At 39.0% G+C, this 27,001-nt stretch overlaps 1 protein-coding gene across 1 annotated transcript in view; it reads right to left on the bottom strand.

Annotated features, from left to right (window-relative positions):
* Positions 1 to 27,001, bottom strand: part of GAK (cyclin G associated kinase) — a 76,834-nt gene that overhangs the window by 22,560 nt on the left and 27,273 nt on the right. Inside the window, exons 8-18 of the mRNA XM_059833226.1 lie at positions 24,554 to 24,689; positions 23,828 to 23,940; positions 22,466 to 22,577; positions 20,132 to 20,255; positions 12,470 to 12,519; positions 12,224 to 12,372; positions 8,924 to 9,046; positions 5,442 to 5,575; positions 3,976 to 4,170; positions 2,832 to 2,949; positions 291 to 370 (exon numbers count right to left, since the gene is read on the bottom strand). Coding sequence (XP_059689209.1) covers positions 291 to 370; positions 2,832 to 2,949; positions 3,976 to 4,170; positions 5,442 to 5,575; positions 8,924 to 9,046; positions 12,224 to 12,372; positions 12,470 to 12,519; positions 20,132 to 20,255; positions 22,466 to 22,577; positions 23,828 to 23,940; positions 24,554 to 24,689 — 1,334 coding nt within the window. The remainder of the gene's footprint in view (positions 1 to 290; positions 371 to 2,831; positions 2,950 to 3,975; positions 4,171 to 5,441; positions 5,576 to 8,923; positions 9,047 to 12,223; positions 12,373 to 12,469; positions 12,520 to 20,131; positions 20,256 to 22,465; positions 22,578 to 23,827; positions 23,941 to 24,553; positions 24,690 to 27,001) is intronic.

The following is a 27,001-nucleotide window of genomic DNA, read 5'->3' as shown; positions in this document are numbered from 1 at the left end:
AGACAGAAGCATTATATTAATTGCTTTGAAGTTAAAACATGCTGTATTTGTTTACTTTTTCTATATATTTTAAACAGGTGGTATTTTGGTACATGAATTTTTTTTTGCATCATGAACAAAACCCTCAGTTTCCTTGAGGTGAGAAAACAAAAGAATCTTCTTATTGCAATCAAAGTCATCTACTTCCTACACTGACTAGATTTCCTCCTCCCCACCATAAGTTGGTTTGGCAGGTTAAATAGTTTCAAATAAAACTTCATCCAGTCTCCTACAATAGGGTGTCAACATACTTAGCAAATTTCACTGTGGTGGCATTTCGAGGCACAAAACCTGTGTGGAACTGAATCTGAAACATCTTCATTGAAGCCATCTGTTGAAAACATGAAATACAGGGAAATTGCATCAATCCACATGAACAGTATGCATGGTGTTATGCAAAGTATTTTCAGTATTTAAATTTAAAGTGTTTGCTTTGCTACTGTTTCAGTTAATTCCACGTACACTTTATCTTGAGAGATTTAAATGCAGTTTAAGACAGAACATAGATAAATCTATTGCTACCAGAAACAAAGAGAACTTGAACCAGGATGCCTCTCATCACTAACCTCAAAACAGACTATCAGAGTCTGTTAAGTATTTCCAGACCCTATTCTAGAGGCTGAAACTGCATGACCCTTATTAATTTTCTGAGTAACACACACTCAAACTCGTTGTGCAATACCCTAATCAAGAAATATATGTCGTATATAAAGAGTCCATTCAGAACAGTTTTAAATATGAAGTGTCCTTTTAAATGTGCTATAAGACATGCAAAGAGTTCCTTTTCCTGTGCAACTTCGCAAGTCAACCATTCATCCCAGACAGAATTATAGAGCTTTTCCAAACTGATTCGTTATAACCATTCAACTTTCCCAACCATTTCTTCTGCTGACAGAAAAACTACTTTTCCATGCCTGATCTGCATGTGAGAATCCAGAAAACGCTACTATAGAAGGTTCATGTAGCTCCTCGTCTTGCACAAATCCAAATTACAGCAAACTAAAATCCACATTGTATTTGTTCCCTGGCTTTAGTTACAACACATGTGGAATAGTCTTACCAGTTCTTACAAAGCAAGTCATACAGTATTAGTCCAGTAAATATGATATAATAAAATTGAATGATGAAAGCTTTCCTTGTAAATGAGCACTTATTGAACATCATAACCAGAAGTCAAGTAACAGGTAAAGCACTGCCAGCAGGTCGAAGGAGGTGATCTTTCCCCTCTATCCAGCACTGGTGAGGCTACATCTGACGTCCTGTGTCCAGTGCTGGGCTCCTCGGTACAAGAGAGACATGGACATACTGCAGAGAGTTTCTCTGATCCATCCATTCCTACCCTGAACTACATATGAAAACCTGAACACCCTATTAAATCAGTTTTCTTAATCACTTGCTATGCAAGACACTTCCTAGAAGATAAACTAAATCCTCTCTCCAATCAACTGTGAGCAAGTGGGAGACATTCACAATGCCCAGCTCTAGGCACCTAACAGCAATATTGAAAGATGGTGGTTGATCTCCATATAGTTATGCAGAGAACTTCAGGGGGCAATTCAGACAACGTAAAACTAAGGACACATTGAATATTGTTCCATCAAATCTCCAAACCCAGATCGTCACAAACACCGTTGATGTACCATGTGTTATAGCAGGTGGATAAGAAAACTCTAATCTTTTCCAATTAGTGAATAAATGCCAGAGAAACCACATCAAAGAAACCCCATCATCAGTGAAACTGAGATTGCACAAGGAGTATAAGCTAACCTTGGCTGAATTTTCCCCAGTTGTCTGCCTTCTTCACTTATGACCTTGAACCATAGACTAGTTATTTTTGTGCATTAGAGAATCATTTTGCTGAGCTTTCAGTTTTAGGATGTTCTGTAAGATCTGGCCCCATAGCACCCTGGGGACATTTAAGAAAGTCTTGAACCTCTGCAACATAACAAGATTTGATACTCACCTTTCTACACACAAAGCATAAAACACATTGGGAAAATAATTTCAGTAATAGTAGATATGTATGAATATGCTTGTTTGCCCCAAATGTATGGGAACTGTCTGAAGAACCTATGGATCAATTTTCACCATACTCCAAGTTAGACTAAACTTTGCACTACCCCCTCCTATCTTTTACATGGATCTCCAAGTTTAACTTGGGTTACCCATCTGGAACAACAAAACCCATGCTGCTTCTTTAGAAATTTGAAGATAGGCTTCATTAGTAAGCTTTTTGTGATCTTGCAATATATTTGCATCCATAGTTGTATTAAAAATGAAATGTGCATTCTCTCTAGGAGAACAAAGACCAGTAAGAAAATTGGCTATAAAAACTCAACGTGGCTCTAGAAATAGGGTACAAACCCACATGGTTTGCCTGTTTTGAACAGACAATCCTTGGAATTCCACTTTTCTATCGAGTGATATTTTTCCTTTGGTTGCAGTTTGTGTGTACAAAATTAAAAAGTTCTGGCTTGTTGTGCAACTTAGCAATAAGTCACTGCCTCAAAAAACTGCCTAGAGGCTTTCCATGCAAATATAATAACTTATCACTACTGAAGTAATTTCCGGAAATGCTTACCAAAGCATCTACATGCAGAGCACTACGAATGGACATACTTATTAGGCTTGAAAAGGCTGAATTCCCACGTACATGAAAACCTCACACATTTCTTTGAACAAAGAATAGCAAATAAAGCCATGTACTTTATGAGATCACAACTATGAGTATGATACAAAACTGCAACAAGAAAAAGCAAATCCTCTATGTAGGCTGTTAAATTTATCATTACCTTGGCTTGTAGTCGGCCTCCTAGTGTTGACCTGGCATGATAGATCACAATGAGAACATCTCCCTGGACTGTTATACCTAGCGGAATTACTGCTTTCCCATCTTCAATTTTAAACTCCCTGAAAAAAAGAAAATTAACTGTGGTTATGTTTTAAAAAAGGGGTTTTGTCTAGTTTGGTGTCTCCAAGGCCTTCAATATCAACCCATAAAAATCTGCTTTAAGTTCTTATTACGGAGAAGGAATTAGCTCTAAATGATTAAAACTTAAAAGCTGCTCTAAAAATAGCAAGATTAACAGTTGCCTACAGCACAGCAACAGAAATATTTAAACCCATAGTTCTCAAATCAAATATGGGAGAAACGCACCTTCAAGGAGCTGCTGGGAAATGCAGGAGACCGAGTATTATGAAGAAAGCTGTTGCAAAGAAAGGAGCAGAGAGAAACTGTAGTTGCACTGCTGTGATATGTTAGGACTCCCACTGAGGAACAGTGGTAGAGAAAAAGAGGGGAAAATGTTGTTGTAAGAACCCACAGCCATTCCTGCTCTCTTCAAATTCATTAAACTCCTTACGGGGCCTGGATTTATAGAAAACCTAGGAGGACTCCAGTATTCTCTCATGTTTTCTCTGTCTGTGACTATCTACACCTAGTACTGCTAGGACCATTTGCAATTCCCATGCTGTTTTATAACAGGAGACACCAAAGCTGTAGAGGGGCTAATAAGCCCTCCCCTTACAGCTACCATGCCTGGGGGATCCTTACGTTTCCATGACTGAGAGATGATGTTCAGTTCGGTACAGGTATAGCAAGGATCAGTCTTCACAGTTTACATCACATGGAGCAAGAGGAAATATAGTCTTGCTCACCTCTGCCTCCCAGTGCTCACTGTGCCACCCCACCTCCATCCTTGCTTTCTGCAGGAAGAGATCCAAGCTGCTATTATAACCAAATTGTCTCTTCCCCACGATTTACCTTTCAAGATCAGCTAAAAAGGGACAGAAGAGCTGTTCCATACATTAAAGAAGCTTCCTGATGAGCTGGCACATGCAAAATCATGCTTTCTCCTCACAGAAAGAACTTCGTATTTAAGTTAGTCTAGAAAAACGTAATGTGCTGTTTCAGAGCAAATCATAACCTGTACTTACTTCATTTTGTCATATTCCTGGGAGGTAGTAGTTACTCTCTCATCTCCCACATAAACTTCACAAAAAGGCCTGCAGCCATTACGCTGCTTACTGAAAAGAGGAACTGGAGTCATGATGATTGATCTGACAAGGATGGGCTTGCTGTGAGGAATAATGGGTTCTTCAGCCATCATGTCACACATGTATTCAATGTATCTGCCAAAACCAAAAGGTACTCATTTACTCATAGAACCAAATTCTAAAACCAGGTGAACACATAGGTGAGTTACTTCTGTTCATATCCAGCCACTGAGCAGTGACAAATGGTAACAATAAAACACTGGGAACACTTAACAGCACTTCCAGCAAACAGTTTTTCAAATCTGATAGAATTTCACAAAAGAAAAACAAAATAGAAACATGGAAAAATATTTACGAACCCTAGCCAGCCTCTCAATTTAAGGACAGCAACACAGTTTCTGTAAAAACCCTGACTGCTGCATCACAATAGAAAAATATACTGCCCAGAAAATTGAATACAGCACTCTATATGAACTGTATGTGCCCCACCTTCCAGACAACTCCAGACATTGCCTTAGGTCTGTAACTTTAGATATTCACTTGTAAAACAAACTAGCCACTCTTTCCAAAGGCCTTAAAACACTGAACTAGGACAATTATTTATTTTGTATCTCACACACAATGGATCAAGGTTGCACAGCAGTTCTGAAGCCAGTAACTCAAAGCTTCCTAAAGGCTTTAAATTTATGCTCATTAATATAAGTTTTCTTATAGAGGACCCATTAAATATACTCAAAGTAAATCTGTACAACAGCATAATCTGTCGTTTATACTTAACTAATCCTTCTCACCTTTCTAAATCTAATCCATTTTGTAGGAAACAGCCTTACTACCAGTGTCACTTGCTATTAGGACTTTATTGTTATAAGATCTATCAAATCAAATAATCAGTTTAAAGCATTTGTCAAAGTATATGGAAGTCAACTCTGCATGCACTCTTAAAAAGCAGAAGGCATTCTTACCTAAACAGAAAAGATTGACATAAATCATTATTGGTCTTTCCACAGAACTTGCAGTGTTTTGACATAGTAAAACCTATTTCAATAAACTAGTAAACATGGAATAAAATTCTTACACATGTGGAAGAGGATTTTATATTCAAGAGAGCATTCAAAAGCACTGCATAACCTTTTTTCCTAACATTTTCATTCATAACATTTCTTCACTACAGGTCACAGTTGACTCACTTTTGGTAAGAACATCGTAAGTAACTTAAGGGCTCACAAAATCCAGAACTACTTTCTCTACTCGTGATACATCCGTTTTTCCAAGTATTTTGCTGTTCAAACACAGACACTATGGAAATAATTTATCTTCCTAAAAAGCATCGTGTAAAAATAGTAGCATATTCACAATTGCATAACTACTTGCTTCAACAGTACTCTACAAACAGACTGATACCATACCTTTTATGAGAAGGCCAAATGCCAGGAGGACAGCGTTTCATACTGAACATATAAACTGCAGCTTCAGCAGTAGTGAAGAGACGACAGAAACACAGAAAAGAACAAACTACAACAGCAGATGCTGCTCTTCCATCCTACAAAAAGAATTGTGTCTTTGTTAAACAGTGTGGGAAAAGCATTACAGAAGTTACTAAAGAACATGCTGTCTCCTTATTTAATGTAATCAAGAACAAGGTCTAGTGTGATCATTAGATTTGAAGTTTGTATCTGAATGTGGAATGTTTTCATTTGATTTCCACACAATACAAAAAGATGCTACGTATTATCTGTTTGGTCAAATGTGACTAATTGCTTTAGCTTAACCCTGTTTGAAATTTTCAGGTAACGTTCATCACTTTACTATCACCAATACCCATTTTTAAGTTTGTTTCCCGGCTGCTACCTGAAAACCCAGTTCAGTGCTATTTTTGGCTAACAACATGGACTTCTCCTACAAGAGAAGTCCTAAGATTCGGAAGAACTAGGCTACACTAAACTCTTTAGTCTTCTGACTAAACTGCTTGAGATTAATAGCTTGCCATGGTACTAAGAGAAGGAAATGAAAACACTGAACCTCTTTCTGCAGGGACCATGGCTACACACATCCCAGGTTCATCCCTACATTATAAAAGACTGAAGATTCAGAATAGGTAATGGTTGACAGAACAGGACCTTCAAGTTTTTTTGCTAGCAACACGGAACAGATTTTTTTGTAGTCATTTGGCATATGAGTATGAAAGTGTGGAAGAAGGGAATGTTTTTCCTCAATTTATTTTACTAGGCATTTCCTTCAAAGCCAGGCTTCTATTCTAACCATTACTTAGATCAATGAAAAGAAGGTCTGGCAGCACCGTAAGAGCCATATCTTTAAAGAGCCGTTCAGCAAATCAGTATCATTACTGCTGGTGTAACTAGCAAGCCCAATGATTTCTAGAAGTGATTAAACTAGTCATGATTCTATGGGCTGGACCCTGCCTTTCAGTTAAATTTCACACAGATGTAGCAAAAACATGGTCCTTACCCTGAGATGCCTACACTTAGGACAAAACATTAATGAATACAAAGGAAGAATGAAACAACACTGATCAGCAGGACAAGCAGAGACCTCCATACACTTGCATTACAAAGCCACTTCCAAATTAAAGTACCACACCGAGGGGAGAAAAATCATTGTACAAAGACATCAGCAAGCAAGTCACAGCAAACCATTTGCAACTGTGGCATAAAGTCAGAGGACAACTTTACAACACTTTAAAGACCACTTTACAACCAGAAATACAGCATTCAAAATAAAGAATATCTTATTCATTAATAAACAAATCCAATGACAGAACCTTGCACTTCAGTAAGAAGCTTGGTGAGTTGCAGAATGGGAGCAAAGGAAACACGCCCATACGGAGATGAGACAGTGAGAATTTCAGTTTTTCCTTTAATGTTTTACAAGGATTATGGATCTCAGCTACAAAAATAAATAATCCTCAGACATAAACAATTATCAAGGCAGCAATAAAAAACAATTATTGGAAAAAACTCGATTTTGAGCATAAGTTTTGTCCCAAAGCCTCAAAAAGTTAGATAGAGGAGTTTTGTGTCTAACCATTTTGAAAAGAAATAACCTTCGTAAAAAGAGCTAAGCATAACTTTTCCTAGTGTGTGTATCTTAACTTGGTTCATTTAAACACAACTCAAATACAGCTATCTGAAGGAACACTTAAAAGGCTGCAGCATATCCAGTTGCAAGTCTCTTTGCCATTAAGTTCCACCAAGATGATCTTGTACTCACACCTTCTTAAAGCTGTGCAAGTTTTCAAGGATGACCATCACTGCATGGCCCCAAATAATTACACAGAGCAAAGCGTTACTGCAGATGTCCAGGAGTTACTCCAGACTCTGGCATATGTGCTACAGTCTTGTGATATCAACACAACAGGATGCCAGTTAAAAACAGATCCCAGTCATTGCCAGTCCAGAAAGACTTAACTACAGCTGAAATGGGGAGCTGCCATTTAAACCTTATTTTCAACTGCTTGTTCTCATCTGGATCACTCAAATTACAATATAAAAATTTAACAATTCACTGCATTATTGCAAACCTCTACAGTAAAGATCAGAAGACCAGAAAGACCTACCTGGTTCTGAATCCTGGCCACCTAGAGGAAGTTTCATCTTTACAAGAAGCAACTCTCACGCTTTGTTGTCCAAGAAAGTGTAGACTAAAACATTCTATCTCTACCAGATAAAGCATTCTTTTCAACCTCGATTTCCTAGCTTTTAAATCTACAAAAATTTCCAGCTAGATGCATCCAAGACACATATTGCAGCTATCATTGATTTCGAGTAGTTCTGGTGTACAGTCTTCACATCACATCTGGCATCCAGCCATATTTATACAAGCTTCCCTCACAACTGAGGAAAAGGAATGAGTTAGGTATCTTAAAGGGAACACTTCAAGGAAAAGATGCTACCAAAACTGGTGCTAATTCATCACACCTGCTTCTTACCTACTTGACCAGCAATCATGTGATACTGAGATACTGTAAGTATCACTTTAATGTAGAATTAGATTCCTAACCTCATAGCAACACTGAAAATCCCATCGGTTTTCAGGAGCTGGCATTAACTGATTTTTTCCTTGCAAAAGAATATTTAAGGAAGTACACTTTGCCAGATTAGCAAATCCTCTTTTAGATTCTGATAGTGATATTCCATATAGACTACTATACCATACCAAAGAACTGGTTATGAATGCTTTCCAGCAGCATCATAAGCACTGTAAGAACGGTCATGTTTCTCTTTCTACGGTGCAGGAAAATAAGAATGTCAAAATTTTGCATGCAATTCTTACACAAACATAACAGTAACCTCATGTTTTCAGATCTTGAACGTAGTAACTATTCTTTAAATTCATTTCCCCCTCCGTGTTTGACATGAGGTGACTCTTTATCGAGAGTTTTGTTGCTTTTTTGGGTTATATCAAGGTTAATGATATATTAGAGAACAGTGGTAGTTACACAGCAATCTGCTGCCAGCAAAAGCAAGTTCCACCAAAAGTCTCACAGTCATAAGGATACAGATTACATTCCACATGGACTGTAGTGGGAAATGCAGTGTACACCCATCTGTCACTCAGAAAACATGAACAATAAATAGAGCAAACACTGATATAGTAGAGCAGATTCTTTCTGCCAAAGGCTACTTTGCCTTACTCCCTCCTATATATTGCCTTCCATGCTACATGCAAGTAAGGGCTACAACATCCTACTAATTTGCCTAAGGAGAAAAATTTATGCAAGTAACTTTCCTAAAGACATAGCAGGATGGAATTGTCCCCAGTCCTCACAGTAAAGAAAGCCAGTAATACAAACTGAGTGGATATTAGTATTGTCATTCACAATTTAAAGCTAGATTAAGCAAAGCACTTCAGACTTAAACCAGTTTCTTACCAGGCAGTGCACAATGCAAACATTTTTCTGGTCTTGTTTCAGCCATAAATGCATGTTCTTGCATATGCTATAAAGATTCTGAAGATTTGGTGCTCGTCTTGCTGGCCAGCCACATTCAGAAACCTGTAGTGAGAGAAACAGCAGAGATGAGAAATGAGATTACATAGTTGCATACATTTGCATAGCATAAGCTGTGTATATAAGAGGCAATTTTACACTTTAATGCCACCTTCACGTAGAAATTAAGCAAGATGCTCAAGAACAGTAGTCTCAAACAGTGTAAGCTCCACTTGATAGGATAAAATGCAATAAAAGTCCAGTCCTGTCTACAATCTGCTGCACTAGAAGCAACTAAGATTACTACGTGAAATTTTAAACAGCTTTCAACTTGATTTGTGCACATAATTCTTAAGAAAAAACCCAGAAAGACTTGGTTTGCTTTTACATGTGTCCTTTATTCAAAAAGCCTCAACAGTTAAGTAACATTCCTTCTGCAATTAGTCCTACAAAGCACTACCAAATAATCAGCTTCACTGCTGAGAGTCTATATTCTTAAAATCAGGTGTCCAGTAAGAATGCAGTATATGAAACCTGCTCCTTGAGCACCTGCAACACCTGAAGAGTAGATGTTCTGCCAGGATTAAGGGAACAACTTACAAAGCAAGCTTTTTCTATCTCTTTTTAGCCAGGACCACAATTGCTGAATGTGGAAGACCAAGTTTTGCTATCACCACCATGTTTTCTGACCCAGATAAAAAGAGTTGAAGGGTTACTCTGAGATGAGTTACCTGAACTGAGTATCACAAAAATCTCTTCATGAGATTGGTTTTGTGCCAAGCTCAGGAAAAAAGGCTGAAAGAAACAGTCTGACATACAAAGTGTTCTACAGCTTTTCGCTGTATTCTAGTATTTTAATTGAAAAAGAGAGTAGTTTCAGAAAGTGTCACTTTGCCAGAGATTTAAATTGAACATTATTTTGTTAGTGAAAGCTTATGCAAAGTCACCACTGAACGAATAAAAGCTAAGGCAAGCAGTCCTTTATATTCCTGTTCACCACATGATTCAATGTGGGCTTCAGTACATCTCAACTATTACAACAGCACTGAAGGAATCATATTGCAGCATTACAGCTAAAAAACAGAAAATGGTCTAGAAAAGCAGGTGTATTCCAAAAAGCAAAAAGAACTGACTTTATGATTTACCATTTACCTTCTGCTCAAATACTAATTTTATTACAAGATGCATACGACACAACATTACCTTCTTTTCCTTTGGCTATGTTTTAAGCTCAAAATATTCTGATCATTAGCAGAATGATAAAGAGTGCACAACCTCTGAGCAACCTATACCAAGTAGGCCTCAAAACTAGCAGAGAAGACTTCAAAACTACCATTAACTTTAACCAAGGCTAAAGAAACTTGTAAAAGTTCCATATAGATAGCACACACCAAGAAAGCTAGAATATATAATTTCATAAATACTACGCAAAGTGTCAGAATTAAGAATTTCAGAAGCTGTTTTCCTGTGATCAAGTTTAAGGTTTGCCATAATTATCTTTTGCAGGCACTAAAGAAAAACTAAGCTTCCTTAGCTTCCTACATGGCTGCTCTCACCCAGCACTGAATATGAAGTTAACTCAGTCAGTATTGCTCATCGTGCATCTGGATTTCAAAGACAGACAGGGAATGTTTCCCCTATGTATTTAAAGAGTTTGTTTTCCAAGTAAAATAGCTGCCTTTTTTTGTTTTTAAACAGAAGACAATGTTTTGTAGAAACTTCCTAAATACTCCCAACCAATAAAGTGGGCAGGAGCCTACAATGTTTTGACAAGTGATGACCTACTATTACTTTCCAGCAAAACAGATCATAAGGCAAAATGGATGTCAGAAAGATAAATGTAGGCCAGAAGAGTTCCAGATCACTCTGAGATTTAGTTGCATTCATACTACCATTCACAGTACCAATACATCAGGAATATCAATCTATAGGCACCTCAGACTTGCATAACCAAAAAAACATCCCCAGGGTAAACAATTTCCCAGTCACAGAATTTATCATTCCATAAACAGAGATTGATAGCTTTGTAGGATGAGGAATAAATCAGTTCACTATGTCAGCCACAGTGGACTTTCCAGCAATCTAGTGCTAAAAAGCACTGCTGAAGATTTTACTTTGAGGTACCTGCTCCAAATAATCATGCAGGAGGTTTCCTGCATGATTAAGCTTTGCCTCCCATGTTGAACAGTCTTTGCCTGAACCTCATACTGAACCAGATGCAGATAAAGTTGATTGCCTCCAAAGAGGCAGTAATTGTTTTTTCAGGTGTGACAATACTTGTCTACAAGTTCACAAGGAAACAAACGGAAGGAAGTGACAAGCACTAGATAGACTACATTAAACATACCTCAGCCTCTCAGTTTAAGCGAGCTTGGATAACTGAGTGAGCTAAGTGAGCTAAGGATGGCTCTGCAGGATAAGGCCCAAAAGGGGTTTCCTGTAAAAAAAAATGCTTCTAGACTCTCCTCTGGGCAGTCAGTATTCTGGGGAAGGGGCATCATCCCTACAGACTGTTTAGGTGAGGTCTGACGTGGCCAGTGCTAGACAACTCACAACATAGCAACAGTCTCTACTGCTGAGCTACTTACAAGACAGTTGAGGTGTGTTTAGCAGCAGACACTGAAGTCCAGTATCTCAGCACCTAACAAGTTGTCCTCGCTACCTTGTTACTGAATTAGGCAAATGTCTTCTTTTTAGTATCAGAGAAATAGCCAGAAAGGTTAATGGAGGCTCAGCGAAGCTATATCAATATTTCAGGCAATAGCAACAAGCAGTCAGCTAGGGCTGAGCCATATGGGAGTCAAATGGTATGCAGTGGGACAAGGAGAAAGTCCAGTAAGCAGGTTGTGCAAATCAGTCAAAGGAGTACTACCTTTGGTAAAGGAAAACATCTGAATGTAGTAAAGAATGAAATTTTAGTAAGATTTGTAATTATGTTAAGTATTCTCCATTTAAATCTGAAACATGTAAGGTACCTGCACATGTTTTCAAAGATATCACTAGCCTAGGAAACAGAGACTTTAGTCAGTAAGATTAAAGATTAGTCTTTAATCAGTTAAGTTTGGACTGAAAGCAAAGACAAGCAGAATATAGGTAACTCTTGACATTATGTTTATACTTATTCTTCTGTGATCTTTTTGATTATGCAGCCTACTTTAACATATTTCACAATAAAAACCTAAGGTATAATCAAGACATTGTGTTGAAAGACCTCTTACAGAAATACACAAAAGCTATACACACCCTATTATGGAATCTTGAAGGCCTGTATGTTCTTGGAGAGAGATTGTACACAGCATAGTGGCCAGGATGTTTAGAATCCAGACATAACCGCACATCTTCTATGTTATTTTTGATGGCAGATTCTACACCTTCAGCTGGAAAGGACATCACTGAAGACAGAACAACAAACACCAGGTGAAGTATTCACTTTTTTCATATATTAAGAACAATCAGAAATTATTCTTAAGACAGTCATAGCTATCATACCAGCAATTCTGGAAGTGATGTACGATATATCCAAGTCGCCTTTTGCATAACTGAAACAGAACACATTGTAGTTAATACTGGGAAGTAGAACCCTTCAAGCCATAAGTGTAAAACCCAGGTCTCTCAGGCTACACCCACCACCATGAATAGTGTTTCATTTCTTCCATTTGAGGCTTGTTAACTCACACTTCAAGGTTTTCAGAATAGATATTGTATTTGAAGAGTTACTCATTTACATCAGTTGCAACAAAACCATCTCCAGGGATTTTGTACAGATGCCTTCAATGTTTAACTCATTCCTCTAGCCCCTGCTCTTACTGAGAAACGTTCATTGTAGGTATCAGTTTGAAAGCCTAATGAACATGCATCAACATCTTTAATGGCATCATAATGCTTAAAACAAAGACCATTTGTTGAAACATTACATTTTAAATGATGTAACTATGGCATGTTACTATCTGGCCCAGATGGCCATGCTGCCCAATTCCTGGATCCCATATGAATAGAGGGTACCTGAATCTCTTTAATTTAAATCATTCCTCAAAAAATTCACTTCCAAAACTCCCACAGTGAGCAAGGCATTAATCATTACTCATCTCTTCCTCATAGTTGTGCAGTTTTAAAAAGCAGCCTTTTTGAAAAATAATCTCCCAGTGGGTTTTTTTTGTATGTAGACCCACTCCCTTCATCTCTATCTAATCACCCACATTATGCCAATAATTTACTATTTTAATACCACTATTATTTTTTTGTTTCTAGGGTATCTGCTATGTAGCAGGACAAAAAACCTTGAGAAAAACACTGAAAAGCCCCAGCACAGACCAACACCCTTGAGTATAATCACATAGGTCTGCACTCCTGATCAGCAACATAAGAACAAACCTCACCTATAGAATTGGGTTTGGACATCCCTAACTTAAATAAGTCAGTAGCATATTACCTCCAGAATACCAAAATGTCATCACAACACTATGATGCACGTTTAAGTAATGCAGAGGCACTATCAAAGCAATGCTTTTCTATCACTACAAAGTTTCAAGACATTGCTTGAAAGAGCAGACCTAGGATATGGCAGTCAAAGTTTGAAACATCAAGAGACAACGTTATGCTTTGATTCCTTACTGTTTGCTAGTAAACATGAAGGAGGCTGGGGAGATTGATTAAAAGATTATTGCATTTACAAGGGTTGGGAGTGGGATTTTAGATAAGGCAAGAACAACTGTTCTGAAAGCAAGGACATTAAACAGTATTTATGCGGAATGGTATAATCAGTGTCCTAACAACAACAATGGTACAAGGTCTCAAGAGAAATTGAAATCACCACAAGGAAGTTTCAGAGTCTCACTAGACAAAGCACTAAAAAACTCAGCCTTGAAAAATCTTGCATAAGGAGGTAGACAAAATGGCCAAATAAACACTATTTCAAAATTCTTTGCACCTTTGGAAGGAGCTAACTTCATGTAGGTCAAGTGGTAACACTGCTGCAACCAAACTAATTAAGGCAGAAATTTACTTTTAGAGCTAATCATGATTTCTTACTAAAATTAGTCATGAGCATAGTCCTTTATACCATTGAGAAGTGTCAAATGTTATTTGTTGCTTACACTTACCAGCTTCAACAAAACATGCAGATCATTCTAATAATACCAATTCTTTTGATAGCAAGATAAAGAAGCACCTTATACAATAGTCTAAGAACTATCTGTTCAATGCTATAACACTGAGGTTAAGCAGCAACTTGAAACAGAAGCACAAGCAGAAGCACATTAACAGCAAAAAATGACAGTCCTCGCACCCATTCCTTTGGGAGCAGTTTCAGATATTGACTTCTTACTAGCAACACCACTCAATTCAGCTTTGCTTTTTACATTTGTCTAAATTAAAATGCAACATTAGGAGCATGGATCTCACCATACACACATTGCTGAAAAAGTGCAGCTTGGTGTGTCAACAACAGAGCACAGCCAGCTCAAGCTTGCTGTTTTGCAGGAAAAAAATCTGTATGCCTGTTACAAGTGAAAAAGCTCCAGAATGTTTGTGCTGTCTTAATTAAAATGTAGCTGCTAAACTGCAAAATCAACACAAGCCTCCTAGAACATGTGACCTTGTTCTTGAATTACTATTTCTTGAACTTTGTTCTGAAGATTTCAGAGCTATTTCAGTAGTAAGGCTTGAACACAAGGTACTCTGCTTTTAGTGGAGTGTTTCATGTCAGACTGGTAACTGAGATTGCTTTAAATAGCAGGAAGGTGAAAAAATGCATATTCTTCACAGTGGTAAGCATCCCTACATATTTCAAGATATAACCCTGTAACTAAACATCAGGAATAAGGTCTTTCCTTTCACGTTGTTAACAGCAGAAATTTCATTGACATAATGATGTTGCTGGCAGGTGGTAAGAGGAGAAGAACATGCAAACAAATCAAGAGCCTGAATAAAGGATTTCTCTGGCTTGTGATCCATAGGTAAACTCAGTGTGCTTTTTAAGACTCTAACTAAGTAGGAAAGTATGTCATGGCAGCAATATTTAGTCACTTTTCTGATAATATCAGGCTACTTCAAGGCTTTTTAGAGAGAAGTATAGTGGGAAATGTAGCAAATAAGATATGAATTCTCATTTTGCAGAATAAATACCTAAAAAAAATTGTAAGTTTTAATTAGATGTTAAAAAGCTTTCACTGTGTAAATGGTTGGCATTATTAATCTTGCCAGAGGACAGCTGCACTTAAAGACCATAACTAATATTAAACAAAAAAAATCATTCCAGCAAATTAAAACCAAATTAAAATTAACAACTAAATTCACAAAATAAATTATTTAGCATACAGCACAAAATTCTACAACGGTGCATAGTTACCTTGTGTTACTAACTGCTGAAGATGGGAAAGAATAAAGAATGACAGACTAACCAGCACAGCTACAATGTGAGCACACAAACCATTATCTTTAGTTAAATAATGCTCTAACACTACACAATCTTCCTCCAGACATCTCTACACAAGAGTAGAAAACCAGCTATTCATTAGCTAAGCACCATCATTTATTCACATCAATCTGTTCCCACTGCATTTTGCTTGATGAAACTGAATTAATCATTCAACTACTTAGTGCAACACAAAGATCCATGAAATAAAGCATTAATGCACCATCAAACCAGAAAAAAATTACCTTAGAAGCAAAGCTAGCAATAAAAGGCAGCTAATTGTTCCCTAGATTACTAGACCATAATCTCTTTAGTGAAAGAGACTGTTCTGACAACGGAAAACAAGACTGATCATAAGTTTTGCATGCTGCTTTCAATACCAGTGAAGACTAGATACTTAAAAAGATTTGTATATGTTTTTTGGCAGGGCATCTGTAACCTGTGTAGATGCAGACCTCAATAAGCATAAAAGCTGGTCAAGGGCACAGCAGTGTCACAAGCAAGAGATGGACAAGCTAAACAGACATATGTTAATGCTGCACAGCTGCAGACTGAGCTGTCAGGCTCACACAGGTACATCTGCTGGAAAAAAGTTCCCTTCTATGCAGACACTCCTCTGCCATATCAGGCCCCTTGAGAGCAGTGTCTATCTGCTCCGAGTTTGTATACACCCTAGTACTTTCTTTTAGGTCACTTTGTATCAATAGAAGGCTGAACCTCAGTTGCTCTCTGTTCTCTCCCATGTAGCTACAAACTGCTTCTGCCTGACCTGAATCTGCAAGAGAGACTGCAACACCTGCAAGTGAGGTGGCCTGGAGGACAATCAAGATCACCCTCATTCACCCTCCTGTTCTTAGTAGCCTGTGACATATGGTTTTGTTTTCAGAGTTTATCCTAATAACTGATAAAGAAGAGACCAAAATTCGAACTAAGATAAAGGCAGCTATGGGACAGAAGAAAAAAATTAACTTTCTTGTAGCGACTACAAAATGCTAACTCTGTAGTTTGGATTTGGTGAGAAAGAACACTGTCTGCAGATAAAGGAAATAAAAAAGCAATGATAAGTAGGAAGGAGAGCGCCTATTTAATGAGATGACAGACTCAAACACGATGAGTGCTTACGTGTGGTGAGGAAAATGCACAACAAGGAAGCGACACTTTAGTTTGTCCAAAATGTCTGCTTCTCATGTTGGCTGAAGAGTTTTGGAAAGGCAATCAATCAAGGATGCAACAGTAGAAGAGGTATTCTCACTTCCCTCGTGCTATCAGCTGTAGCCACAACACAAGCTTGTAAAGGCGGAAAATGACCATGACAGAAACAGGTATATTCTATAGTAGATGCACACAAAGAATTAACACTTCAGCTTGGTTAAAGCATAAATAGTTCAAGAATGCACAAGCCCAGTAGTGAGACTCTCAGCAGCACAGTGAATGTTAAATGCTAAGAATGTTAAAGGCTAAAGAACCCAGGATTATCTTAGGTCCTGCATAACATTAAGTATCACCCACGTTAATTCATGTTTCGCCATTTCAGTGAACTGTTAAAAACAGTGAAGATTCGAAATACATGACAGACTTACCAAGGAATGAAAATTCGAGCAGTAAGGGCCACTAAAGAATATTGGCAAATTACAAGCGGAAAGAGTTTCTCTTTCAGTATTGATTAAATACGATCTGGAAAGTAAGTATTGAAGTAACAGGTTCTCACTAGCAAAATTACATACTTGGTGCATTCCCTCCTCTTCTTTCACTTCCCAACCCAATGACCAAATTCACCCAGATAACACAAGAAAACGAAGAGGCAGTTGTATGAAGACAGAGGGTCCTCCACAAAACCAAGGTTTATGTTAATGCAGAGCTTAAACAAAAAACTGAGTCTCACATGCTCTGTCAAAGGTGATGTGCACAAGTCACCTAAATATAAACACTTAATCAATCAGCCTAGTCCAAAACATCTGTGAGGGACTCATCACGAAGCTTGGGACTTACCATGCATTGTCTGACAATCCTCTGTCAAATCATCACAGCCCATGGAAGAGCTGCATAGCCCATGAGCTGGAAAGGGCCTATGGCTCATTGATCTAATTTGGGTGTTATAATACTACCACCCATTAAAAGCTACAAACCAAAACCAGGTCAAAAAATTACATTCACAAGCTACTCAATCCTAGTAAATATCTACATATGACTTTCTGTAATTAATACAAATAAACCACAAAAGTAAAGAGCTTTTCTTTGACTAATATTTAGTAAGTTCCACAAGACAACTAAAATGTCTCCAACAGCACTTGCATTCCTGACAGAGGCTTAAACACTACCATAAAATAGTCATGCCAGATAAAGCTTGAAGCAGTTTACAGGATTCCAACAGGATTCCTTATGTTTCACACAAATTTAAGGCATAAATGATCCTGCCATGAGGCTCTGTGCAGGACTCTAAAGCCGCAAGTTCCATCTCAATCATACTTTCCCATTTTTGTCAAAAAAGGGATTCTAACTAAAGTGTCAAGTGTATAGTTCAGCCACAGAACACTAACTAGCAATTCAGAAGTAGCACAGTAGATAGATGCAAGACTTACTTTGGGCAGTCACCATAATCTAAACAATTGGTGAGCTGAACAGCATCTTTTCAGACAGGAAGTACTTGCTGTCCTGTATTTCAGAAGCTGCCAGATGAGCTCTGCAGATGTGGTTGGATGTACAATTACTGTTTTATTCCTTGTACACTACACTCATTATGGAACCAAAGGAAATCACACAAAGGAAAACCCCCTACACACGTGTTAAAAGCAATAAAAATAAGGTGCTGGCACAGCATAAGCCATGCCATATTAAAAAGTCAATTTTAGACAGGCCTAATCCACCACTAGAAATGCAGAAAATGGCACAAGATTAAAAAAGTGATTAAATTTCCAGTAGCCTTTAAGGAAGAGCAACAGCAGGAAGAGAAAGTCATGTGGAGAAGAGAGCACAAGAAAGTGACGTGCAGCAGTACTTCAGCAGCATGTAATGTACAATCAAAATATAGTATCAGAGTAAGATCCAATACAGGAACACAGGCATAGGAAAGTAGGGCTTATAACTTTGTCAAAGGTACAGAAGAATTTATCTGTCAAAGGAAGAAAAGTAGTCTCTCAGCTGCAACATTCAGATCTACACAAAACCGGCAGAATTTAAGACAAGGTATTAAGTACCTTCGCATTTATAAACAGTAGAGCTGTTTAAGGCAAGGAATCTGCAGAATATATCCATGTTTTACCACACAGTAAATTTCATTTAACAAGATACCACAAAAGGAACAGAAGTAAGACTGAAGAGGAGGGGAGGGGAAGATCAATTCCGCAGAAGGTAGCAGGTACAAGGAGAAAAAGACAAGAGACCTGCAAGACAGCACATGCCAAAGAAATAAAACAGAGAGCAGTTGCTTAAAAGTTGTAGCTCATCATATTACTTCATACATGGAATTCCTACAATTATGCTAAGCTGCTAACAAGTCACCGCTTTTCATCCTGCAACAGTTCATTACTCTTGTACACCTCCCTGTCTTCTCTGGAGTCAGTGTGCTGTCCCCAGGTGAAAAGTTTGATGCTACTGTACGAATTTCTTCGGTAGAAAGCTTAAGGTAGAAAGCACCAAAGGTGCATAGCTTTCGCGACCTTTAACAAATAGAGGCCCCGGCCTTTCTAAGCCACACATAGGAAGCTTAAGCAGACTAAGTGTAAGAGCAAACAGCTAAAAACCCACCTGAAGTGGCTAAAGAGGTGCAAGATCTACAGATCTAACTTATCTGATCATTACAAAGATTTTTAGAGCAGCATTACATGCAAATTACACTCAGTGACAGAAAAACATGTTGTAAGCAATAGACTTCACAAGCCATAGCACAGTACCCAATTAAAGGGCCATAAACCCTACAGTGAGGGACAAGGTTCAGTATTCCTCAGGAGGCTCTAGTTCAGTCATGGTATTCAGTAGTGACTTACCTGCTCCTCCTAGAAGAAAAAAAACTTTTACACTGCATAAAATTTTATTGAGAGTTAAAAACATAAATCATACAGATTGATTAATATTGATCATATAGAGGTACTAGAAACATTTGTAATGGGACTGAAAATCTGATTAGAAATAAAATAATCACACACTAGGTATCTGAGAACACACACATCAAAACAGGGGAGTATTCTTCCATGGAATGCAGGGCAAAGGAGACATACAGTGCAGATCTTCTCACTGTGCCTTGAGGGCACAGGATTCTACCTGAAAACTAAACTGGACGGAAAAGTTCATACACTATTTCCCTGCAGTTTTTCTTCTCACCTCCATTCCCTTTATTTGTACCTTTCACCACTCCATCTTTTTTTCTTCCTCTCTTATTCATGGATGCCCTATCTACTAATTCAATTAATTCATTCGGAACCATGATAGTCCTAGTCCGTAACTCTCCACCCTGCTCCAGCCCCCACCTGGCTCATCTCTCCCAAGCTTTCCATATCTAAAAAACCAGCAGGGAAAGTAGTACTTGTGGACAGGTTTTTGCCCCTAACATTCTCATTTCTAGTATATGATTGCTAAAGTAACTTCTTATTAATACCATTCACAAAATATCAGGGCTAGCTACCAGTTATTAGAGCTCATACTTGGAAAAGTAGGCTGAATTTGATCATTTCAGGATGTAAGCTCCTGACCCTTCATTTAGAACTCTTACCACCACAATTTTAAATTTTTTTTTTTTTACTCACTTGGCCACAGACTGGATAACTTTAGAAGATGTATCCTTAATATTAGTGAAAAATCGCTCTGTTCCACCCCTCAGAATATCAAAGAACCCTCCATAAGTCTGGTCACATTCCGCAACGGTCAGGCCTAGAGTAGTTGAATAAAAATAATTGTGCTTTAAGTCATATCCTGGAATGCGCTCCATCCTAAAGCAAGTTGCCTACAAAGCTGGAAGTGAATGCACATACAGGCTATGCCTTGCTGTAAGGCTCACAGTTCTAAAGTTCTCCTTAACTATGACCTATGCAAAAAATAGTACATCCTGCAGTCAGGAGGTACTAGCAAACTACTTAACACGTTGTTTAATTGCCTGTTTGCATTTAAGAGAAAACAAGGTAAAAAAATTCTGGAAGTAAAGCATATATTTCATATTGCCACTGCAGCAAAATACCGTCTTTTTTTAGTATCAGTCTCTTAAAATGCAGCTTATCATTAGCAAATCTACTTAAGCACCCCCAGTAGACACATTTTAATGCAGGGCTTCAAAAGCAGCTGGCATAATTAAGTTACTTTTTAAGCATGACATCCCAGCTAGCACAGCATCCCAGCAAAACATCCCTATTAATACGACCGTATACAACAAACAGTACTCATTCTTGCACGAAATAGATGGCCAGACAGCCTTTTGATTATAATCCTATTAGGAAGCTGGATTCTTCTACAGAAATTGGTATACAGATAACTTTACTGCAATAAATATTACCCAATTTTAAAAGTTTCCCTGGAACATTAATACCCTTTGTCTCATTGGCAATTCAACATAAGTAATATCAAGCAAGAAATATCAAGCTGGAAGGAAAACCGATATAGCGTGAAATATTCCCTTGATATCTTCTACATTAATTGAAACGTTCCATATTCACATATGACATAAGATGGGTACAGAAATTGCCTTTTAATAAAAATTAGATGTAAATAAGCCTATCAAGCTTCTAATTTCCTTTACTATATTAAGAGCAAGTATTTTCAACTGAATGAACTCTGGAATATCTATTTTTACAGAATAGGTATGTCCACTTTTAATTGTGTCATTTTGGAGATGTGTTTTGGTTGACTAAATTTAGTACTGCTAGTCCAACTACTGTTTTTCCTCAGATGGTACCACAACTCCTTCTCCTCACCACTGATGTCCTATGGTGCAACCATCTCCTGAAGTCCTCCCTGCCCAATCCTCCCATATTTAGCTGGGCTGAATGGCTATTTCAAAGTACCGACTGGATAGCCAATAAACTGAGTTTAGGCTGCTGCTTTTTCCCTTTGAGGCTGTCAGACATGAGTCTTTTGGAAGTGACAAAACTAAATAGTTGTAGACTATGATCACTGTCAGATGCGCTTCAAACTATCACAGGGGGTCAAAAGTCTTTTTCAGGGGAGAAGAGGAGTGAGAGTTGGACCCCAGATGCTTATGGGAAGTATTTCTTCCTCATACAGGCTTTTCGCAGGCTAAAATAAATGCATGTCAGGTCAGTGACTCCTTAGCATTAATGAACTACTGTGGTCCATAGTCAAAATCCCTGAAACTGCTTCTGCATTTCTTTATTGGACTACCTCAACTGTTAGACACCAACAAGCCCATTTTAGCATGATGTTATACCAAAAGCCACAGAATGACTGCTATCTTTTTCAGTTTTAACATATCTGCTGTTAAGTAGTTCTTCCTGGAAAGTAAAGACAACTGTCACTTTCTTACACCAAAGATCCAATATTGTGCACAAACTCAGGATAGGTATTGATTTTAGTAACTTCTGCCACAAAGTAACAAGGCTTCAATTAAAATACAGCACTTCTGACAAGATTTTTAACAGTTTAGATTTAAACTCCTTTTAAATTCTCCTCTTTACACAAGACACTTTCAAATATGATTGCCTCATTCAATTGGTAAGTTTTGGGTTTAAAATAAGCCCTTTTTGTTTGTTTGCATAACCTAAAGACTACTTTCTCTACAGCTCGTGTTCTTAAGAACATTATTGCTTATTGTACCCGTCACTTTCATCAACTTTTAATTCACTTATTTCAACTCTCCCACCTCTACAGGTCAACAATGCATTTTAGTTTCAATTATTTTACATAGGAAATCAAATTTTATCTTGCCCAGCAATGAACTTGAGAAATTCACATTTGCATGTATCAGCATACAAACAAACCCTGTGAAAAATAAAACAAGGTTAGCAACAGTGATAAAAATGCAAAATAGCTAGTACTTGTGCAAAATGTCTAAAACTCCCAAGTGATTATTTTTTCACTTAAAAGATATGCAATTGGTTTTACAGTAAGACGGTGCCTCTTTCTGCACTTACCTGCATTGTACATATTGTTGAGCTGTCCTGCAGGCTTGGAGCTCTGTGAAATGGAAGTCACAGATGTCCGAGGCTGAGCATTGTTTCCATAGCCTCCATTTTGTTCCAGAAGCTGAGGAGATTAATACCCACTATGAGTATTTTCTTGCCAATTTAGCCAACTTGTTATACTTTGTAAATTACCTTTACTTGGTGAGAACAAGCAAGCTGAGCTTCAGGAGAAAGCTGGGAAGTTAAGATACACCAATTGATTCACTTGCCGTATTGTGCAAATTAAGCCTCCAACAGAAGGCACATAAGTGGGTTTCAAGTTAGCGTAGGCAGAGCCTTCGTATACTAGATTTTTCTGTGCAAGTTAATTATGATTAAATGCAGCATGTCAAACAGAGCACCTAAGCACTAAAGAATGACCCAAGATCATGAGAAGTTTTCCAACAAGCAGTAAGAACTACAACTAGTTTCCTTTAATGTCATGCAGGCTCTGTACTTTAAAAGCAGTGTGCCCAGGTGGCCAAGAAGGCCAACGGCATCCTGGCCTGTATCAGAAACTATGTGGCCAGCAGGAGTAGGGAGGTGATCGTGCCCCTGTACTCAGCGCTGGTGAGGCCGCACCTTGAGTACTGTGTTCAGTTTTGGGCCCCTCACTACAAGAAAGATATTGAGGTACTGGAGTGTGTCCAGAGAAGGGCGACGAAGCTGGTGAGGGGTCTGGAGCACAAGTCTTATGAGGAGGGGCTGAGGGAACTGGGGTTGTTCAGTCTGGAGAAGAGGAGGCCGAGGGGAGACCTTATTGCTCTCTACAACTACCTGAAAGGGGGTTGCAGAGAGGTGGGTGTTGGTCTCTTCTCCCAAGTGAAGAGTGACAGGACAAGAGGAAATGGCCTCAAGTTGGGGCAGGGGAGATTCAGACTGGATATTAGGAAAAATTTCTTTACTGAGAGAGTGGTAACACACTGGAATAGACTGCCCAGGGAGGTGGTGGAGTCACCCTCCCTGGAGGTATTCAAGGAACATGTGGACATGGTATTGTGGGACGTGGCTTGATGGGCATGGTGGTGTGGTTTTTTTTGTTTGTGTGGTGTGGTGTGTGTTTTTTGTAATGGTTGGACTTGATGATCTTACAGGTCTTTTCCAACCTTAGTGATTCTGTGATTCTGATTCTGTGAAAGGCATATTTTCAAAGATTCTACAAGTGATACAGACCAATTCAACTGAATTTCAGAACAAGCTAGTGTGAAATTTTCAAAAGACTAAGGAACAGGAGACTTGCTCTGACATCTGTTACTGAATTCACACTCACTTGATAAGAGAAGAGAGAAAGGAAAGAAAGGAGACGTAATCAACAATACTCTTTATCTTTACCTCTGTGATGGGGGATTTAGGATTCACATTCCTAGCTGCTGCAATCTCCTGCAGTTGATTCACAAGTTCAGTGATTGACAATCTCTCCTCTGGGTTCACCTTCAAAGTGGAGCCTAAAAAAGGAGATTCAGACAATGCAACAGATACCCCTCAGAGCTTTTCTCCCAGCAGAGATTAATAATTTCTTCAGTGGACTGCAGTGCAATAATCAAACACGTGAACAGAGTGAAGTCACTACTAAATCCATATACAAATATCATTGTCACAACAGGCATCCATGAAAAAACACCATTTAGCGTTAAGAATATTTCAAAGAATATACTTTAGGATCAGTTAATTAATAACCCCAAAAGTAACTTTATATGTAATAATGTTGGAGATGGAGATGTATTTCTGGCACTCTAAAGTTTCCAGTAATCTATCTGAAATTTGAAGAAAATAGATTTTCTAAAGCAAATTCAAAGAAACCAAATCAAAACACTAGTTATTCCTATGGACTAATTCAGATTCTAAGCAAGACAGACAACCGCACTAAAACCCGAAAGTTTCATTTAAAATTTCCAAGTTTTTTGACAATTAATTACATTTTTTAAGAAGAAAAGAAGTTGTTGCAGTTAACCTTTTCCTCCATCACATGTCAATAAAATTTAACTCTCAGTAATACAACACTGTCAACATTAAAAACTATCCATGAAGACACCAAATTAAGTAACATTGTAAACTTACGGATGAGATCATGAAACACAGAATAGCGGGTGTCATTTTGTGGGACGACGTATTTCCCATTGACAATGCGAAGTTTAGCTCCGTCTTCAAAAGGATGTTGCCTAAAGCACAGCAAGTACAGGATACAGCCCAGAGCCTACACAGAGATAAAGACAGAAATATCTCATAGAATCATGGAATCATTTAGGCTGGAAAAGATCCTTAAGATCATAGAGTTCAACTGTTAACCTAATACTACCAAATCCACTACTAAACCGTGTCTCTACGTGCCTCATCCACACATCTTTTAAAAACCTCCAGGGCCAGTGACTCAACCACCTCCCTGGGCAGCCCGTTCCAATGCCTGACAACCCTTTCAGTGAAGAAATTTTTCATAATATGCACCCTAAACCTCCCCTGGCGCAACTTGAGACCATTTCCTCTTGTCCTATCACTTGTCACTTGGGAAAAGAGACCAACACCCACCTTGCTACAATCTCCTTTCATGTAGCTGTAGAGAGCAATAAGGTCTCCCCTCAGCCTCCTCTTCTCCAGGATAAACAAACCCAGCTGTCTCAACCCCTCCTCATAACACTTGTGCTCCACACCCCTCACCAGCTTCATCGCCCTTCTCTGGATGCACTCCAGCACCTCAATGTCCTTCTTGTAGTGAGGGGCCCAAAACTGAACACAGGATTCGAGGTGCAGCCTCTCCAGTGCCGAGTACAGGGGGACAATCACTTCCCTACTCCTTCCTGCTGGCTACACCATTTCTGATACAGGCCAGGATGCCGTTGGCCTTCTTGGCCACCTGGGCACACTGCTGGCTCGTCTTCAGCCGGCTGTCAACCAACACCCCCAGGTCCTTTCTGCCGGGCAGCTTTCCAGACACTCTTCCCCAAGCCTGTAGTGTTACATAGGGTTGTTGTGACCCAAGTGTGGGACTTGGCGCTTGGCCTTGTTAAACCTCATACAATTGGCCTCAGTCCATCAATCCAGCCTGTCCCGATGCCTCTGTAGAGTCTTTCTGCCCTCAAGCAGATCAACACTCCCGCCCAACTTGGTGTCACCTGCAAACTTGCTGAGGGTGCACTCAATCCCCTCATCCAGATCATTGATAAAGATATTAAACAGAACTGGCCCCAATATGGAGTCCCGAGGAACACCACTTGTGACTGCCCGCCAACTGGATTTTACTCCATTCACCACAACTCTTTGGGCCCAGTCATCCAGCCAGGTTTTTTTACCCAGTGAACAGTACACAGATGTCATGGTGGTGTCAACAGCAAGTAGAACATTGCCAGTAGCAGTCAGTGACACTGCCAGCCCAGGCTGGCAAATGAGCAGACAGGTGTGCAAGGGCAGGGAGGGGAGGACATGGAGGCAGAGGCTGCCCATGATCACAGATGGTGGCTGCTTCACACTACAGCTGGATGCCCAGACAGGGAAACAACCGGACCACTGCACACTCCTGACCTCTTCCTCATCTGCTACTAGCTAGAGAGTTGCCAACAGTCTAAAGGACAGATAAGGTAACACCAACCGCTACTGCATGATGGTCTTACAGGGAGCTGGAAGCTTCCCAAAGCCATGGGCAAAGGAAGCTCTGTGCCCTTTTTCACTGGGTACCCTGAGATGTAGTGTAGTCCCTTAGTGATGTAGTGGCTGTATCAGTAGGCAGAATGCTGGTGGTGGCCATCATTTTTGGCCCAGGATGGGTGCCTCCTGGCCATCAGGGAGGCATGGAATGGACAACATTGGTGTGGGGCTGGGAGAGCCCCAGGCAGGGAGGCAGAGGCTGCCCATGGCAACAGATGGTGGCTGCTTCAGTTGGTGGTTCTCCTGTCTGACAGTTGCAGCCCTGGACAGGGACATGAGCAGATCATGGCACACTTCTGTCCTCTTCCTCCTCTGCCACTCAGCAAAGGAGCATTGCAACTTTATACAAGAATATTGACCCAAGGACAAAGAACCACCTTATCCTGTACCTCTACACCTTATCTCATATCCTGCAATAGATAGCATCATGGTCCTACAGGAAGCTGGAAAGTCCCCAAAGCCATGGGCAAATGGAGCTCTGCAGCACCCACCTTACTTGTGTTAACACAGAATGAAAAAAGATTATAAATACAAATTTTCTGATTCATGAACCCAGTGGCTGGTTCTTCCTGTCTGCACTGTCTTTAACTCAGGCAATGATATTTAAAGCAGAATTTTAGATTATGAAATTGATTAAGCTTCTAATACTGCTTACAAATCACAGGTTTCAATCATCAACTGCTGATTCATGCAACTCTCTATTCTCAGTGCTTTAGAGATCAGCTTCATACTCCTTTAGAAATAATTATTCTTGATCTTTCTTTGAAGACAGAACACTTAATAAAACATTCATTTGTTTGGCATGTCAATTAGAGAGCTCCAAGCAGCAATACTGCTACTAAATAGGTTTGTGGAAGATTTTCCCTTCCA

This window comes from Gavia stellata, chromosome Z, assembly GCF_030936135.1.
Source record: "Gavia stellata isolate bGavSte3 chromosome Z, bGavSte3.hap2, whole genome shotgun sequence".
NCBI lineage: Eukaryota > Metazoa > Chordata > Aves > Gaviiformes > Gaviidae > Gavia > Gavia stellata.
This window is presented reverse-complemented; position numbering and strand designations above follow the sequence as displayed.